The sequence below is a fragment of the Mauremys mutica genome, chromosome 5 (assembly GCF_020497125.1).
Source record: "Mauremys mutica isolate MM-2020 ecotype Southern chromosome 5, ASM2049712v1, whole genome shotgun sequence".
NCBI lineage: Eukaryota > Metazoa > Chordata > Testudines > Geoemydidae > Mauremys > Mauremys mutica.
In genome coordinates this window covers 76,687,789-76,707,007 of record NC_059076.1, presented here as the reverse complement: position 1 = coordinate 76,707,007, position 19,219 = coordinate 76,687,789, and the positions used below count along the sequence as shown (strand labels likewise).

At 42.2% G+C, this 19,219-nt stretch overlaps 1 protein-coding gene across 2 annotated transcripts in view; it reads left to right on the top strand.

Moving 5' to 3' along the window:
- The window catches only part of GLRA3 (glycine receptor alpha 3), a 139,279-nt gene that overhangs the window by 88,265 nt on the left and 31,795 nt on the right, over window positions 1-19,219 (top strand). For both annotated transcript variants that reach the window (XM_045017389.1, XM_045017390.1), the window contains one exon: window positions 15,057-15,194. In XM_045017389.1, coding sequence (XP_044873324.1) covers window positions 15,057-15,194 — 138 coding nt within the window. The remainder of the gene's footprint in view (window positions 1-15,056; window positions 15,195-19,219) is intronic.

Sequence of the window (19,219 nt, the reverse complement as noted above, 5' to 3'; positions counted from 1 at the left end):
GAAAGAATTACATATTTAACACTTTATTTAACACTTTATTTCTTAGGCTGAACCCTGACATATCAACATGTAAAATCCTTGGCCTGCTCCACTGATTCTACACTGGATCTCAGGTCAAAGTTCAAACATCTTCCATATCTTTAGCTTTAGGAATTATAATCTACAGGAAGATTCTCATTCTTTCCTCTCTCCTGCAAGCACGTTATTGGGTTGCCTTGCAGGAAAATAGTAAAAAATCACCATGGTCAAAATAATGGTATTTCTTACCTCAACTGGATGCCTAGAGGATTGTTTGGATTCAGTCATCAAACCAAGGTTACTCTTGAACATGAGCCTTAAATAGTAATCATAAAAAATAATGAGAGAAGAACTCAGATAAGTCATTGTGACTAGGAGAACTGGAAGGCAAATGTTTAGTCAAGCGGAACTTTTCTGTACGGAAATACTAGAGATCTTTGGGTTGTTTGAAACCAGCTGTGTGTTTGTTAATAAAAAGGAAAGGAGTGGATTTTTATGAAGGTAGTGGCCAATATTAGGAGATGTAAAAATCATGTCTTGCTCCAGTAAAATATATCTGGTGAAATCTCTACCAAATGAATGAATATTCAACCACTCCAGATTAATTTACTTAGGTGCTTCTTCTGTGTGTGGGAAGCCTATTACAGGGGATGTTACAAGGAAAGCATCTAGCAGAGGAGCCCCCTGTTGCAGAAAAGGGGATAGCATAATGGAAAAAACCATTGGCAGTTCGGAGTCAGCGAGTCTCCAAGGAGCTGCAGTTTATGGAGAAATAAGCATTTGCGTATCCTCCATGGGGTCATCTCCCAACTACCCTGTGAAAGGATGTGTAGTAAACTCTGAAATGAACTTTGGAGTTGCCTTTCCACTATCTGGGAGTAGCCTGCATAGGGGACAATAGGGTTTAAACTGCCTAAAATGAACTAATTAACTAAAAATAAGTTACCAGACAGATCTAGCTGGCGTAAATTAGTTTAGCTCCATTATGATTTATAAAGCTGTGCTGATTTATGCTAGCCAGGGACTGGCCCTTTATTTGTACATTTCCCCCCTATTTAACATACTTTCAAGCCAAATTAAGATGACGTGTTATAGAAAAAAGGAAAATACGTCCCACTCTGTCCTTTTACATTTTGGTTTCCTATCAGGATGCTGATATTTTAGGACTAGATTGTAGCATTTAACCACTGCCCTAAGCAGGCAACAATGCAGAGCCATGCTATCTGAGAGGTCACTTGTGGAGGCCGGTGCTCAGAGAGCATAAAGGGAGATCACACATTGCGCCATCCATTGGGTTGTAGCATTTTGCTCCCCTCTCTGAAGCTGGCTAGTTCCTTCGACTGGTGCTGCAGGAGAAGAAAAACCACAGACTCACCTTTCCAATCCCTTTTGGGGATTTGCATCAAAAAGCACTAGGGTGACCAGACAGCAAGTGTGAAAAATCCGGACGGGGAGTGGGGGGTAATAGGAGCCTATATAAGAAAAAGACCCAAAAATCAGGACATCTGGTCACCCTAAAAAGCACACAGAGGGAGAAATCACCACTTGTGTGCTATAACAAGCAAAATATTTCCAGGGGGCAGCGCCTCTGACATGGTGACAGTTTCTATGCTCTTTGTAAAGATAAAAGCATGTGTTATTTCCCTCATCACTGCTCCATTGCTTCTACATTGGAACCCAGGTCACAAAGACCCAGGTCATATAGGGGGAAATAGTGGGAGCTATGGCCTCACTGCTGATAGCCGTGCTGTGACTTTCCCTCTCGTGTTCCAGGAGTGCAAGGGCTGGGATTATGGCATTACATACAGAGGGGTCAGCTTTAATTTTGAACCAAACACTCAAAATAATACCATTTTATTGGTTTTCCTTCCCATTCAGTTTGATGACTACACTGTGTAGGCTTTGAGTAATTACCAATACTTTTTAATAGTAATAAATTAATCCTCCTGGAAGGTATATAGAGTTGCTTGCATTAAAAAAAATCAACACACAAAAATGTGAATTATGCCTTTTTGTTCTTTCAAAGGCAAAATTCTCCTCTGAGTCATATTGTAGGTTTTTTGCTTGTTTTGTTTTTTTGGGTGGTTGGGATTTTTTGTTATTTTTACCACAGTCTGAATGGCTGTTGAGTGTACTGCCTTTTATCCACTTGCAGACATCCCAGGGATATCAATGAGAATTCTTTATGAACTTTATATAGCTCTCCACACTAAGGAGAATGTTGCCCTTATTTTGGATATTTTGAATGGAACACCTCTGACTTTTAAAATCACAACCTGAAGCACTTGTAGCTATTTGAGGCTCTTTCATTTATTCAGTGCCAGAATAAGTAAAGCATTTGCTAACTATGGCATCATCCATGAAGCTAGACTTTAAAAGATTTATTACGAACAGGTTATAGATGTTTTTTCAAGAGTGAGACTTAGGAAAACTTTAGTTGTGCAGAATAAAGCAGTGTGTTCAGTCCGCTAAACAGAGGAGGGGGGGAAGACTATGAGGAGAACTTATTTATGATAATCCTAAAGAAAAGAACTGACTGACTTGTTAAATTAAGCACTTGTATTACAACAATTAAACTAGCAGCACTCTGTGCTTGCTTAAACATTTAAAATGTTACGTTAAAATGGTATGCGTCTCCCTCACACACAAAGAAGTCTGCTTTCCCCTCAGTCACACATGCAACTCAGACATATTGTTAGATATTTGTAGGGTGTTAACACATACTAAACTTCCTCTGACCGTAGCCTGAACAGATATTCTTTATGTAGCTTGCTGTAAATAATTCCCAGAAGGCTTTAAGTGACTCTCATTGTGGAAGTATTTGTAACTTTTAGAATAAAAGTAGTTACTACTTTTTAACTTTTGTGATTACTGTATAGAAGAGGTAAGAAATTGAAATTATATTAAACTATTTCTGATGTAGTAATTGGGAAAATATGAAATTCATTTTAGCTTTTAATCAGTAAAAGTTATTATATAGAGTAATCCCATTTGGAAGCATATATTATGGTGAAGAGAGACAAGCATGATATTGTTGCCCCTTTGGCCCGAGGGGCTAGCCAATATTCATGGCCTTACAGGTTAAGAGGAAAAAATGTTAATATGAATCAGGTATTTCTTTGGTGTAATTGTGTTTATTTGCAAAGAACATACACAATGTCCTGTTTCCCTGAGCACAGTAGAAACAAACAGCCTGCAGTTTCCTTGCTCCGGAATCCCCCGGTGCCCCTCCAGAGAGCGTGTACCCAAGAAGCTCCATATCTCAGCCTCCTCTCAAGGTTTCTTCTCCAGGCTCTCTCCTCTTAACACCCACAGCCTGCACACCATACTCAGAGTCCCTGCATTTTCAGTCAGGGAAATCCCTGTTAAACTGCCTGGAATAGTTCCACTCAGGTCTAGCAATGTGAGATAAGGAATAGCCTCCATTGTTTCCAGCTGTCTCACTACATAAAGGGGCTTAATTATTTCTTCCTTTGAGTTTGAAAGAATGCTTTAGCAAGGTCTGTGATTGTCTTTGGATCAAAGATTCACTTAATGGAATCCATTAGAATCTTCCAGCATAACAAATTTATTTGAGTTACTTCCTGATGTTTCTTAAGACCAACAATAAATGATATTTGTCAAATTGTCACACTAAAAAAGGAAGTAAAGATATCCTGTTGACACAGTGGCAGAATATAATGCTGCAGTACAGGAGAAGCAGATACATGTGTAGTTTGCAGGTCTGTGTCCTGCAAAGCTGGAATAAAAGAACATGGAGATAGCAATGGAAGTAGCATGCTTAGTCTCCGTAAAGAATGAGGACACCAGGTACTTAGGCACTGCTCTAAAGCCCACTGAAGTCTATGGAAAGATTCCTATTATTTGAGAGGGATTTGGATCTGGCTCTTACTGTACTCTGAATATAATCCATACCAATAGTATGCTCTCCAGAAGACAGTTGTTCAACTTGTCCACCCAGTCACAAATAAGATGGTGTCATAGAAGCTATAAGAGAACTAGGACATGTAATTAGGCAAGGGTTGGGGGAGGGGATTTCCCTAGGGGAAGGGAGTTAAACTCAAAATTCATCCCTGCATCAGTTGCCATTTAAAAAAAAAGTGCATGAAAGGGAGGATGGAGACCCAACGTATTTTTGGCCAAATATCAATGTGGGAGATAATGCTGGTGAGACAAGCATTAATGCCTTTGCAATTTTACCCTTTCTAGAGAAGGTAAAACAAATATAATAGCAAGGCTCCTGGAGAAACTTTGCTGGCAGATATGACACTGAACCTGAAGAGCAATGCAGAAGAAGTGGCTCATTGCATGTTTGGGAATTAATTTCCTTGCAGATGCTCAGATGCCTAGGTTATATCAACTTACCTATCTGCATATTTGTGTAGCTTCGGGAACTTCTCAAGATCCCTTCTAGAGCTAGGTAAAACTTGGTTTTCTCATACCTCACACGTTCTTGAGATTTCACAAATGTTCCTTTTCTGGCTTGGGATAAATATGAGACCACCCCAGAATAGCCACTAGCCCAGTGGTTAGTGCATTCACCAGGGCACTATATAATTCAGATGATGATTTGAACATGGGCCCCCGCTCCCCACTTCCCAGGCCAGCAGTGTCCTAGTCACTGTGCTGTTGACTATCCTGGGGTCAGGGTTTCACTCTATTTGCATGTGTGTGTTTAAATAAAAACTTAAAAACTCCAAAATTACAGTCACAATGAGGACAAATCATGGATACAAAAAGAGACCAGCCAAACCCACCCCACCCCAGACTCTTTGTTCTCAAAAGTAAAAGGTCAATTTGATATCCTAGCCCCACCCCCATGCTGACCACCACTCCACCAAACTCATCTGGTTTTTTTTCTCTGCCATTGTCAGCAATTGAATGAGTGCACAAATAGTGTGGGCTAGAGGTTTAGGTGAGTTGTTCTGTGCCTAAAATCAGTCTGAACAGCAGCTTTGACACAAAGTACAACACCTCTGCCTTAAAAACTGCCAGCTTCTCAAAGAAAATATGCTGCAAATGTCTGACCTTCCTTATCGAGGAAGATGCCGAATCCTGTGGTGCATGAAAACATCCAAGAGCCAGTTGTTCATAAGTCTCGCCACATAACAGTGGGACTTGCAGCTTTGCGAGCATCATCTCCTAGCTCAATAAAGGACAATAAAGGAGCAGAATAATAAAATGTGTTCCATTGTCTCCTCTGATCCAGAGCAGGCTTCCTGGCAGCAGCCTTTATCTGTGTTTCCCTTGAAAGTTACTTCTGACATACCAAGTACCATGAAATATCAGCCACTGTGAAGGGAACTCTTATTTCAAAGGTACAGCAATCACTCACTGAGACAATCTTCTGGACAATTCAGTAATACTGCCAAATGGTGTTCTGAAAAATATTCCTTAAGAACCCCTTGGCATAATGCTCTTCTTAACTATGAGCCACCAGACTGGAATGCTGTTGCCTGAATTTGCCAAATGTCAGAAGATACATCTTAATGCAAGTTGTATGCAAGAGGGACCCTGCTGGGCTGTTGCAGGAAAAAAAATATGTTTTTTATGGGCTGCATCCCTTTTCCCCCTACCAGCTACCCCATTTCTTTACCTGTGACATTTCCCATGAATACTCGAAAAGAAGTGGCTATTTCCTATCTCACCACATGAACCTTATGAAAACTTAAAAAAACCAAAAACACTATAATCAAAAAAATAATCAGAGAATACCATCCTCTACCCTTCTTTTAACTGGTATGTAGACTATGCATCTCTTCACTAGGTTACATTTATTGCCCCAGAGCATCTGAAAAAACAACCCTGTCAATTTGACCTACCATTTTCTAGGGCTGGATACACACATGCCATGTAAATACAAAGACATAACAGGAATGTTTTACTTATCACCACCCTTTCTGCCAACATCACCGTCTATCTCTCCCATTGAATCATCTTAACCTGGCTGGAGGCAAACTTCTTCTCCCAGTTCAACTCAGCAAGTGAATCACCACAGAAGATTAGGCCTAGAATATCTATAACCCCAGGACTCATTATTTGCAACTCCTCCGGATGAGACAAAGAGCACCTCAAAATCCTCACCCACAGAGCCTTGCTTTTCACTACTCCAGCTGCTAAATGTTTAAGATGTCAAAAAGTCCATATCTTTTGTACTGCCTGGAACCACTGTGACATTATCCATGGGTGAAAATAGTCATTGACAGAGTAAAAGTCATCTCCCCCTTAAACCATGCATTTAAGACCTGAACCCCCTGATATCACAGACTGCCCACAATAAAGGACCCAAAGAAAAAGAATGTAACAATGGACTCAAAGGACAATCTTGCCTTACCCCACTATGTATCTGTATAGCCTCTATTCTTTACCCATTTACTAAAGGAATACATAGTGCATGAAATCTGTACAAAATCTGTAGCCAATTAAGAATCTGTGAAGGAATACCAGACTGAGACGGGACCAATCATAAGTAAGGCAGTTTCACTCAATCAAAAGCTTTGGCTGGATCCAAGGCCAAAACATAACTGTGATGGGGTCTGCTTACCCCGCACTAGCCCAGACAGGGTTAAGCCCATGGTATTGACAGCGGAAGTTCCGCCTCCCTGGCAAGACTGGGCATGCTTCAAGTGCTCTAGTAGTATAAAGGGAGGAAGACCAGCTCATTCTGGGCTGGAGGCCACAGGAGAAGGACCTGCTTGGGAAGCTTCCACAGAGAGCCAGCCACAGCCTCTGACTGTACTGGGAATTGAAGCCGTCCATGGCTCGCCTGCACCCTGGTGACTGGAGGAAACCCTGGAGATGACTGGCCCTGCTGAACACATTGCATGGGAAACCCCAACACAGACTCTGGTAGGAGGTGACCCAGGGAGGGTGATGGAGTGGTACCTCCCCCTCCCCTGGGGAAACTCAGTGTGTTTTGGTAGGACACCCCCACGCCCCCTGCTGAGTCAGTGGCAAGCTGCTATGCCACTGTTAGGCCCCTGGCCCAGTGGAATTGGGTGCTGACACATCCCATAAGGGGCACCCCAGTGCTATAAACTCTGGCCATTAGGCAACACTGCCTTGCACCGAAGGGTGGCGCTATAGACTCTGGTCGGTAGGCCACTCTGCCCTGCCCTGAAGGGCTGCTTTATGGACTGTGACAGATAGCCCATGCTGCCTTGACCCTAGGGGCGGACTGTCACAATAACCCTACCATTCTCACAGTCACCATGTTCACCCATTTTCAAATACTTCCCACAATTTACACAAGATCTGCCATTGTATGACTTTCAACTGCATTAGACTGACTGGGTTGCAATAATTTCCCTGCTATTTTCCCCTACCTGGCTTGAATGGAAGTCAAAATTTTATAATCCATGTCCAATCGAGGAATAGGCCTCCAATTCCTGATAGCTGAAGTTCCCCTTTTTTTGGAAGAAAACCAACCAACCAACCCACCCTTTCCTCAGCTTCTGACCCTTATGGTAACATAGATGGTAATACAACAGTACCTCACACTAAAATAACAGACACCGGTAATAATACCCTTCCCAGCCACGGTTCTCGTATTGCTTAAGTATAAAACAGTAACCCTGTACCATCATAAGTATCAGGTCCTATGAATCAAATAAGGTCACCTTCTTGTTAACTGGTTCATTATTCTCAACGAGAGGGCCTCCTGAGTCCCCAGATCCTGATCCTAACTCTAATGGTTCCTTCTCAAGTTAATCAAACTCTATAACCTTTGCCGCCTTTTCCTCCCAATAAAAGCACTTGTAACATCTCTTTCTGCTGTTCCTTGTCCGCAACAGCACCTAATACAGAAAAACAATTATCTGTTGGAACAGACAATGCTGTGTGATTCACATAGTTGTAACCACCTTCACTCTCCTTGGATCCCTCATTCCCTGTCTGATTTCAAGAAAAACTCTCCCATTTCTGAAGCGGAGCACATCAAAATCTGCTTCCCAACTACAGAGTCTGCCATACATGTAGCCTGCCAATTCCTCCCAGGTGATTGGGATTCCTAAAAAAAACAATTATGCCTGTGGATGTTCCTTCCCCAGTTTCTCTTTTCCCCTCCCTGTCTCTGACTGCCTGCCCCACATTACCAGTGTTCATGTTCCCATCTGTGTCATCCTGACTCTTAATGGTTCCCGCTCTTTCATTTCTTCCCAATCCTGGATCAGTAAACAACAAGGCAAGTCCTTCCCCCAAAAGCAGAAAGGCACTGTCACTTCAAATGGGGCCTTCATTAAGCTTTGCAGGGCTGCTTAGAATCCTCTGATGGTTGGTGCCAGGAAAGATACTTGTGAGACTGGGAATGACCTCTTCCCCTATTGTGCCAGGCCTCTGGGAACTACCACTTTTCCCACACATATTGCATCTAGTGAAGTCCCTGCAGTCCTCAGCCTTGTGTGCATTAGAACCACAGTGCATGCCCTTCCTCACACCACAGCCCACACTAAAATGCTCTGTGGAGCCACAGGTAAAACAAGTGTGTGGCTATCCAGGATAGCCCTGTTCAGAACCTAAGTAAAATATATTGGGGAGATGTTTCACTGTATTATTTACCTGGAAAAGTTCAGTGATGCCTTTAAAATTCACCATTCCAAACCCTAAATTGATCAGAAGCTTTACCAGGAGGCTGCAACACTTTAGCATAATGTGAAACCCAGTGCAGAAAATCTGCAAAATGTATATTTTCATTGCAGAAGTGTCACAGGCTTACTAGCAGGTTGGAATAAAGAAACATCTACTATGCTATCCCATTCCCTACACCTCTTCCTAATTCCAAACCATTTCCAGAAAAATTCCCATTTCACTGTAGGACTAAAAACTGACATCAAAATTCTCTCTTATCTGGCAGGTGTATCACAGCTTTCAATTGTGCTGTCAAGAATTCTAAAGATTTTAACAAGAGAGTCCCAACAACAAAATTCCAAGCAGCACGTGTCTATTTCCCCTGTGTAGTACAACTGAATCACATATCTGTGCCAATGCATCCTAGAATAATGCTTCCATTGGGAGGAGTCTTACCCAGAAGCTCAAGCCTTGTCAGCTGTGACTGCTGCATAGGACTTCTTCCTAAGTAACCTCTCAGAAGATCCAGGGCTGGAAATAGACACTTCAAGTCCTCCTTGTTTGTCACTATTTCTTCAATTGCTCGCTCATGATAGATCTTTGTGCCCCTGTATCAGCACTAGGGCTCCGATTTGTTATAAAGAAAAACAAAAGACGCCGCTTTAGATTCTTAAAAAAAATGGTAATAGCAGTAGCCGATGGGCCATATGCCATTGTAGGTAACCTCAGATCCCATCCCCTCCCCTCCATAAACTTATCAAGCTTAGTCTTGAAACAAGTTAGGTTTTTTGCCCAGACTGCTTCCCTTGGAAGGCTATTCCAGAACTTCACTCTTTCGATGGTTAGAAACCTTTGTCTAATTTCAAGCCCAAAGTTGTTGATAAGTGGTTTAAACCCATTTGTTGTTGTGCAAATATGGGCCCTTAACTTAAATAACTCCTATTCATAGACAGTGCACGACTCCTGTATAGCAGGTAGTTCTGTGTACTTTTAAAATACGTCTTTATTGAAATGAGCATGCAAAGTGCATTATAGGGATCCCTGCTCTGTTGCCACATCTAGTGGGATTTCTATTTTTTTAATTATTATTACAAACATTGGCCCCAATCAGAAAACATATGCACATGAGTCACATTAATTATATGACTAGTCTCATTAGATACCACTGGGTTGAGTTCACTCAGATTCTTCAAGGTACTCAGATACATAAATGTTTACAGAATTAGGGACTATGTTTGTAAAATAAATCTCACACAGTAACTACAGTTGTTTCTATCTACACATCGGGTTTTATTTCATACACCACACCCAATACTATGGGATTGGAGTTCTTAAACTGAGTGCTATTACACTACACTGTGACAATTTCTGACATTTTAATGGCAACTACTAGGTCTATGATATAGTTATATCACAAATTAAAAAGAATAGTATCCCTCACTAATTAGCTCACATCCAGTACACACAGCCTAGTCAAGATCATTGTGCTCTATTGTCATTTCAGCAACTCTTTACAAAATGCACCAACGCTCAAGAATATTTTTCTGGCAGTGGTATCATGGAAACTCAGCTATCCCCTAAATTACTATTCCTTCTGCAAGGAATTCTGAGACAAAAGGAATTTAGGTGTTTTTAGCTCCCTAATGTTCAAAATGCTGTTGAGCAATCCTCTTTCTGGAGTTTGGAATTGTTCTTGCACAACTGACTTACTCTCACAAATGGATTGCATATTTTCTGCTTCATCTCCACAAATAACACCAGATCTTCCTGTCACTATTCCTGCCTTCCCTTTCCCCAGGGGTGAAAGTAACTACAGACGCTTACTGGTATGGGGCCGGGGCCAGCCCCCGGAAGGGGAGAGGCCTTGGGCAGAAGGGGCAGGGCTGAGGCTAAGCATCCCCCAGCCAGCCCTTCCAGGCTGCCTGGCCCACATCGTCCTGGGCTGCAGTGGTGATTTAAAGGGCCAGAGCCCCAGGCCCTTTTAAATCGCTGGCCCCGAGGCAGTTGTTCCCTTTGCCCCCCCTCCCACCTATCGGCGGCCGAGTCGGGGGGGAAGGGCAGGGACGTTATAGCGCTGCAGGGTCCTTTGCCATGGCAGCACTTTAATGTTGCTGTTTCTCCCCTCCCCCCCATCAGGGGCCACTGATGGGGGGGGAGGGCGCAGCAACTTTAATGTCCCTGCCCCTTTTGCCTCCCCTGTCTGTGGTCCTGCCAGTATGGACCCTACCAGCAGGGCTGCCAATGGGGGAGGCAAAAGGGGCAAGGACATTAAAGCGGTGGGCCTCATACGAGCTGGTGCAGGTTCTTACCAGTACGCCGTACCGGTCCATACCGGCTCACTTTCTCTCAGGTTCAGAGCTACACTGAACTAGAAATAACTACCTAGCAAATGGGAATTTCTGGAGGAAAGAAAAGAAAAGAAAACAGAAAAGTCCAGTTTATTTATGTCACAGCTCAGGACACCTGCACCTGTATTCCCCCTCTATGGTTTTCCCAAGGGTACCCTTTCCAAGGCTTCTGGCCCCCAGTGATCACCTATCTTGAATAGAGATACATGTTTCTCTCCCTCCTGACCAGGGTATGTCCAAAGTGGACAGTTCCAGGCGGTACTGTAAATTCCCCAGCAAGTCAGACTGCCTGAGCAGCCTGCTTTGCTTTTCTCCTCAGAGGCTATAAATAGCATAACTCTTCACAGTTATAAGTTACCACCTTTTCCTAAGCAAGCGCATTCACTCTTAAGGTGAAAGTATTACAGAGAAAACATTAAAAACAATAAAAACCTACATGCACATTAATAAGCTTACCAGAGATCATTCCAATTGCAACAAGGACTCTGGTAGGAGTCAGTCCTTCAAACCCCACCAAGGGGTTTTTCTGTGGTCACAAGTTAAAAGCTATTAGCTCAGAATTGCCACACCCATGACTTTCTGAGTCACTCATTTATACAGTTTGGCCCTCTGATCTTTTCCTCACATAACAAGTGGTCAGCAGACAAAAATCCTCTCCTGATGGCAAAGTTTCAAAAGGCTGAGATCTTGAATAACCAGGGGGATACATTTGCATTTTAATACAGTGAACTCATAGGATACTTAAACTTAATTCAGTAAGGTTTTCCAGTATATTGAAGGAAATTCCCATATCTGTCACATTTTATTTTTGATTTTAACAAATAGGAAATATGCTGTCAACAACCCAAGGGCATCTGCCAAAGTGTACACTGCTCACTGGCCAAAATTCAAAACCAAGTATAAATTAATCTACGAGAATCAGAGATGGCATAATGTATACCTTCTTATCATCTCTGTGATATAAAAGTTACACCATTTTAACCTTAACGCAGAGGACCAAATTTAGAGGCAATGAGTAAAAAGGGTATAAGTTACACATTAGTAAGGGATCTAGTCTGGATAAGAGGTGGGAAGACTGTGTATATTCCATCATTTTAGATTCTTTTACATGAATTTAGACTCACCTCTGCATTTGGCCTTTTGCACTTTGATATATTAATTTATCTTATAAATATAATGTAGAGCTATAAAACTATACTTGTAATATTGGAAAAAGCCAAAGCTGTATTATTTGTATAGTTAAATAGAAAAACTATGGTTAAAAATATTGTATCAACACTTAAAATATTAACAATTTATGCTAAACATACTGTATAATATAAAAATAGATGGCCAAGATAGATAGTAATTAAAAACATGTATTATAAATGAATGGCTTTGATTTAGTGAAATACATTTTGACACAGCAGTTGTTTCTTGTCAGTTCAATGACTTTTCCTCCAGGGATATTTCTCCTAGCTATAATGTACATGCTTCAAATGATAATCTGTTTATACACAGAGATGTTTTTTGTCTGAATGCATGCAAAGTTTTATAGGAGCTATAGTTTTGAGGTTTCATAGTTTTGAGCCTTCAGTGGTGGACTTTAAAGCTGGTTATATTACAGAATGTCATGTGTGGCAAACAAGACAGAAAAATAAGAGTTTAATCACAAATGTAATGAAGAAATAAAATGAACTCTATGACACGAGGTCTAATCTTAACTATGGGTATGTAATGCGTCTACTTCAAATACAATTTTGTGGTCTCTTCTTCCACACACTCCTTGAACCCCCCCCCCCCCCGAAAGATAACAGTTAATCAAATAATTGTGACACGGAATGTTTGTGGAGAATTTGTATACAATGCTGCCTAAGGGAAACACGAGGAACAGTTGGAGGCACAGAAGTGTTGAGAATTATGGCAAACTGTGTTAAAAGGATTTAACTAGTGTGATGTATGAACACTGTCTGGTTAGAGTACACAATAAGTGGTTTGTCTCAGACATTTCTTTCAGCTGCTAACTCAGACTTTCAGTATATTATGTCTAAGTATGTATATCTAAACATTGCTCAGACAAGTAGTAATTGTCACCGAATGGTGAAGGAGACAAAACTCATGGATTTTCTCACACATCAGGAAGTAATTAAAAAAAATTCCTTGACTGAGACTCAGAAGATTTCAATGTTTGGGAGAGAAGGGTTATCCAGAAGAAAATTTTGAACATATATTGTAAGACTAAAAGAGCTTTCCAGTTCTCCGTGGTTGATGCGAACAATATGTTGTCTTTCTTGCATCTGACTAAGTCAGCATTCTAAAAAGGCTAAAAAACTTTTAAAATTAGAGATGGGCTGAAGCCACATAATTCAGAATGGACTTTGAACACCTAAAGTCCCTGGTGGTTCAGTCCATCATAATGAAAGGAGCCACTTGTGAAATTTGGATCTGGGTTCCAATTTCCATTTTCCTATTGTTCAAGGCGGTTAGGTTTTGGGAAAGGCTACTTTCCAGCACTGATTTTGGGTGGGAAGGAGGGAGTTAGCATGCAGAGTTCAAAACCATGAGAACTCCATCAGCTCCTTAGAAGGAAATTTAGAGAACAATTCAGCATTGTGCAGGGAAGGTATGTTGGAGGTTTCAGTTCTCTGGATGGAAAACCCAGCAGGAATTCTAGCAGTATCAGAGGTGCCAACTCCGTGGGTGCTCTGGGGCTGGGGAACCCACAGGGAAAAATTAGCAGAGCACCCACTGGCAGCCAAGTTCCCCTTACATCCCTCCCCTAGTGCGCCGCATCCCTGCTCCTCCACCTACCTTCCAGCACTTCCCCCGGCCTCTGCCAAACAGCTGTTTGGAGGTGTTCTGGGAGGGAGGGGGAGAAGCAGGAATGTGGCCCCCTCAGGGGAAGAGGTGGGGCCAGGATTTGGAGAAGGGATTGGAATATGGGCAGGGAGGGGGCGGAGACTTTGGTGAAGGGGTTGGAATGGAGGTGGGGCAGGGCCACATGGAAGAGGTGGAGTAGGGGCAGGGCCAGGGTGGGGATTGAGCACCCAAGAGAAAGTGGGGAAGCCGGCGCCCATGAGCAGTATTTCTTCTAGAAGCTTCTGGGGCATGCTGGAGCAGTAACTTTGCTGCCCTCACAGAGGGTGCCACATGCTGCTAGATTCATATCCAGCCAGTTCTGGAACATAGGGTTGGAGGGGAGGGAGAAATGAAAGGAACATATCCCCACACATACTTTGCACCTCCCCACTTATCTTCAGAAAGTGAACACCTGCAGTGCAGAGAGAGAGTAGGGGCTGTTTACCCCCATGGGATTCCAGGAAGCTACTAGGCATGGTTTGTGTGTGTAGCTCCTTGTGCTCACCCTCAACTTGGCCACCTGCTGACCAATCAGCCAGAATCTGGCCCTGGGTTAATATTTCCACTGTCTGGCCATGACATGGATTGTTATACCACTGATTCTGTGTAAACAGCTACTTGGACTGACTTGTACAGTAAGAGGTTTTTTGTTTGTTTGTTTTTAAACATAGAGCTGTGGGGATAGGGAGGCAGGCATGTAGGAATATTATCACAGTCTGATGCTGATTTGGTAGTTAATCACAATAGTTTTTCTTCTGGTCTTGCACCTGCTTCAAAGAAAAAAATATCTTTTCAAGCCAACTATGGCCTTACTCCTGGAAAGAGAACTGCTGGACTCACCTGTATATTTTCACCTGATTGGGGCCTAAATTGTTTCAGAGCCATTTAGATCCAGGAAAAATAAAAGAGTGTATAAGGCACTATTTCAAAACTATACTACAGCTTCACAAGATTTAAATCAATGGGCCTGTATTCTCCATAATAAACAAAGGGTGAGGTTTTCAAAAGCACCCAAGGGAGTTAGGTATCCAACTTCCTTAGGCACTTTTGAAAATCTCCCTCTCAATCTATTTGACCATATGTTTTTAGGAGGATCCACATAAATAACTGTCAGCCTAGATCTGCATGACTGAGATGAGTGCTGATCCCCTTTGGCTGACTGATATAGTGGAACCTGCTATTTTTCTCATCTCATATAATTTGTATAGGACATTGGTATTTGGTGCATCACACATTTAAAAAACTTTGCAGGAGATTTATGGGTTGTTGTTCTGTTTGTTTTTCTAGTTGGATATACAATGAACGATCTCATTTTTGAATGGCAAGAAAAGGGAGCTGTACAGGTAGCAGAAGGGCTCACTCTGCCACAGTTTCTGTTGAAAGAAGAGAAAGATTTATGTTATTGCACCAAACATTACAATACAGGTAGGAGAGTTTCTTAGTCCATTACAACTGGAAAGACAGCTGCTGCTATTTTCTGTTGTTTTAAATACATCATTTAACTCATCTGAAGGTTATAACACTACAAAACACACACACACACACACACACACACACACACACACACACACACAATACTATGCCCTGAAAGCATTAACATAATGAAACAAAACAGTTGCCCGATGGTTGAAAAGATTTCTAAATTTTCTTATAAAAGTTTATTTAGGAAAGATAGACATCTGAAATACATTAGTTATGCAGAGATGGGTCAGCCAGGCTTCATTGTTCTGCAAGTGACTATGAGGGCAGAGCCTTGTACCTGTGTGGAGCCGCATTAACTTCAGTAGGGCTTCACGTGGGCACAGGGGTCTTCCTACAAAGAGTCCTTCCTACAAAGAGTATGGCCTTATACTCCATCACCCCCAGAATTATTTGAAAGATGTGTCGCAGTAGTTAAATCTGTATATAGAAAATACTAGGCATTGCTTTTTCAATACTAAAAGTATAAAATAGTCATTTATGATTTGTCATTGTATAAAAATGTGACTGTCCAATTCTCAATCCACAAGTACAGTCTTTATTAAAAATACACATAGCAAAAGCTAAAATCCCCAGGATTCCACCCTCCCTTTTGAAAAATTTTGTTTAAATAAATAAAAAACACACCAATAAGTTTTGTCCAGTATATTGCAGGAAATTGCCATGTCACAATTTATTTTTGATTTTAACAGGTAGGAAATATGCTTTCAGCAGACTTTATCCCTCACCCTCACAAGTTCCAGCTTGTGTCCCACCTCTGTACTCCTATAGATGATACCACTGTGCTTTTAGTAAATAAAGTATTATTGTCCTTGTTATTACTAATGGGGAAACTGGAAAAAAACAACCTGCCAAGGCCCAAATGTGGGATTCAATGGTCAACAAAGACTTCAAGTCTTTGAAGTCAATGCAAAAATTATTCATGCAGGAAACAAACTATTGTGGGATTCAATTCCTTTAGTGGGGGGGAGGGATCCCTAACTTCTTTTTTTGTGATGGAAATAATTTTCAAAAATTAATGTGAGAGAACAACCAATTTGTGTGGGATGTAGTTAATTTTGGGACATGAATCACGTCCTTTCAAATTATGGACTTCTGAGAAGTATGGCGCAAAATTAGGGATAATATTTTGGGTCACCTAAATATGTTGACTGTTACTTAATGGTTCCTTAGAGGAAGGGGTGTAGTGTGGGCAGGCCTGAGGTGGAGGTCAAGCACACACACACCCCTGGGTAGAGAGGAAGTCGGTGCCTATCCATTCTAGACTGAGGAGCAGTCCATAGGCAACTGTGAGGAGACTGCATTACATCAGGAAGCACACTGTTCCCCAGCACAAGCAGAAACAGGGCAGCACAAAGATAACTTAAAAAGTCACCTTTGTGTTCACTCCCCCCAGGCTGTGCCTTCAGGACACACATCTCAGGAGGTCCAGCTCATGGTCTAGCCTGGAGGCTTTATTTTGTTTTCCAGTCTTCATCTTGGGGTTAATGCCATAAAACTGGAAGATTTTTTTTGTTTTTTGGAGGATGGGGGACGTTGTTTTAGTCTTTACATCTTTTTTGTCTTCCATTTTCTACAGTGGGTATCATGATTATCCACTGTTGTGTGGGCAATAATAGTTGCTGGCAAGAGAATCTAATAACCCAAGTGTTTCATTTCCATCCATTATGTTATGCTAATATGTGATCACTTATGTGCAGTTTGCGCTTGAGGACTCATTGTTTATCTACGGCACTTAATGTGAATCTGTGCACTGATACTCCATGAAAAACATAGTATGAGGAAATCATTTTTGAAAACTAAAACCTCTCACTCAAGCATACATCAGAGTCGATTTAAATGGGTTAATTAAAAAAAGATGCTTCACAACTGCAGATAGCTGGGCACTTAACAAATGCTATCATTTCAATATAGATGTAGTTACAACACATGATATGAAGCTCTTTTCTGTGGCCTGGTCTACACTAAAAAGTTAGGTCGAAGGAAGCCACCTTAAGTTGACCTGTTAATGTATGTGTCTACACTACCGGGCCCTTTGCGACGACCTAAGTCACCTCTAATGTCGACTTCTGTAATCCACTTCTGCGAGAGGCATAGTGAGAATTCCATTTTCATGGGTCAGCTGTGAGGTAGTGCAGATGCAGTGTTGTGTAATTCGACTTAATTGTCCTCAAGGTGGTGTCCCACAATGCTCATCTGTGACCGCTCTGGAGATCATTCTCAACTCTGCTGCACTGCAGCCAGGTACACAGGAAAGAGTCTTTCCCCTGCTAAAGCCCTGGAAATTTTTGATTTCCTATTTCCTGTTTGATCAGCACTGAGAGCATGCCAGCTTGAGCACAGCTGATCATGGAGACTACATGCCCCAAAAGTACTCCAGCCTGGTTGGTGGATCTCACTACTGTGTGGGGAGAAGAGTCTGTGCAGGCAGAGCTCCGATCCAGCAGAAGAAACGCTGACACCTATGCAAAGATTGCTTGTGAAATGGGGGAGAAGGGCTACATGAGGGGGACACAGCAGTGCCGTGTGAAAGTAAAAGAACCTCGACAAGCGTATCAGCAGACAAGGGAGGTGCATGCGATTCTCGTGGGTGACCCTACCAGCACTCTCACAAGCAACGTGGACACCTCACAGGTGTGTGAGTCTAAGAACAACAAGGAGGACGATATGGTGGATGTGGATGAGGAGGAAGAGAATGGGAGACAGGTGAGTGGTGGATCCATTCTCCCAGAGAGCCAGGAAATATTTTTACTCTGGAGCCCTGTGGGTCGCAGGACATCACAGTGGCTGACCATGATGTCAGGGAAGGCACCTCTGGTGAATATACAGTTACAATCAAAGTCCAGTTAAACTTTAGTGGGCACATACATTTGGTGGTATTGCATGTTTACTGTGAAGAAAAAGTGAGGTACTGTGGTTCTCTGCTTACAAGAGGCCACTCCAGAAAAGACTGTTTATGTGAACTTTGATAGCTCAGGAATCCTCCATGGATATCTTTAGGAAACTTTCATAGAGGTACTCTGCAATCCTTTGCAGAAGGTTTCTGGGCAGGGCAGTCTTATTTCTTCCACCAGGGTAGGACACTTTTCCACACAACTCCTGAATAAATTCTGCTGGCATCATTGCAGTACACAGTATAGCAGGATAAGGACCAGGTCTATACCCATATGCTTGCAGCATGTCTTTCATTTCCACCTCTGTTACCCTCAGGAGACTGATATCACATAGGGTCACCTAGGGGAAATGAGAGAAGTTCTCATTAAAAGTGCTCTTACAAGAAAAAAAAAAGGGGGGGGATCATGTAGACCCACCCTACCCCCAGACATTCCGGATCACCAAACCACTAATGTGCCTTTACTGTGCTCAGCATGGGTCGGCAAGTAGTTTAAAGTGGCTGATAAGGGACTGTGGCCCCTCATGAGAGAGTCCACAATTTGGGAGTGAAAACGTTTTCCCCCGCACTCCACTCATAAACAGCTTCCCATGGTGCTATGGGGAAGAGCCATTGTTCGACTAGCTACCTCTGCTCCCGACATGAGCCTGCCATAAACTTCATTAAAAGTGCACTCACCCATGACCGGGGTGGGGGCTACTCGCCATGGCTGGAACAGCAAAATGTCACAGTGAATGGTTATGGATTCTGATTATGTTATGGTTTACACCTAGTGTAATAAGGGGTTTTTTTATTTTATTTATGTACAATGGTTCCTTTATTTTTTCCCCCCATGACTGACAGCTGGAAATATATCCTTCGGCATGTCATCAACACCTGAAAGCAGACTTTTGCTGATTAGAAGGAGGAGATAGAGAATGCGGGAGTACATGTTTACCAAGATCATGAATGCCTCCGGGACAGCTGACACAGAGCTGAGAGCATGGAGGATTTCACTGTCCAAGAAGTTAGACATGGAGAGCAGGAAAGCTTCCAATGAGCAAGAGTGTGTGGCACAGGATGAGATGCTTCGGATTAT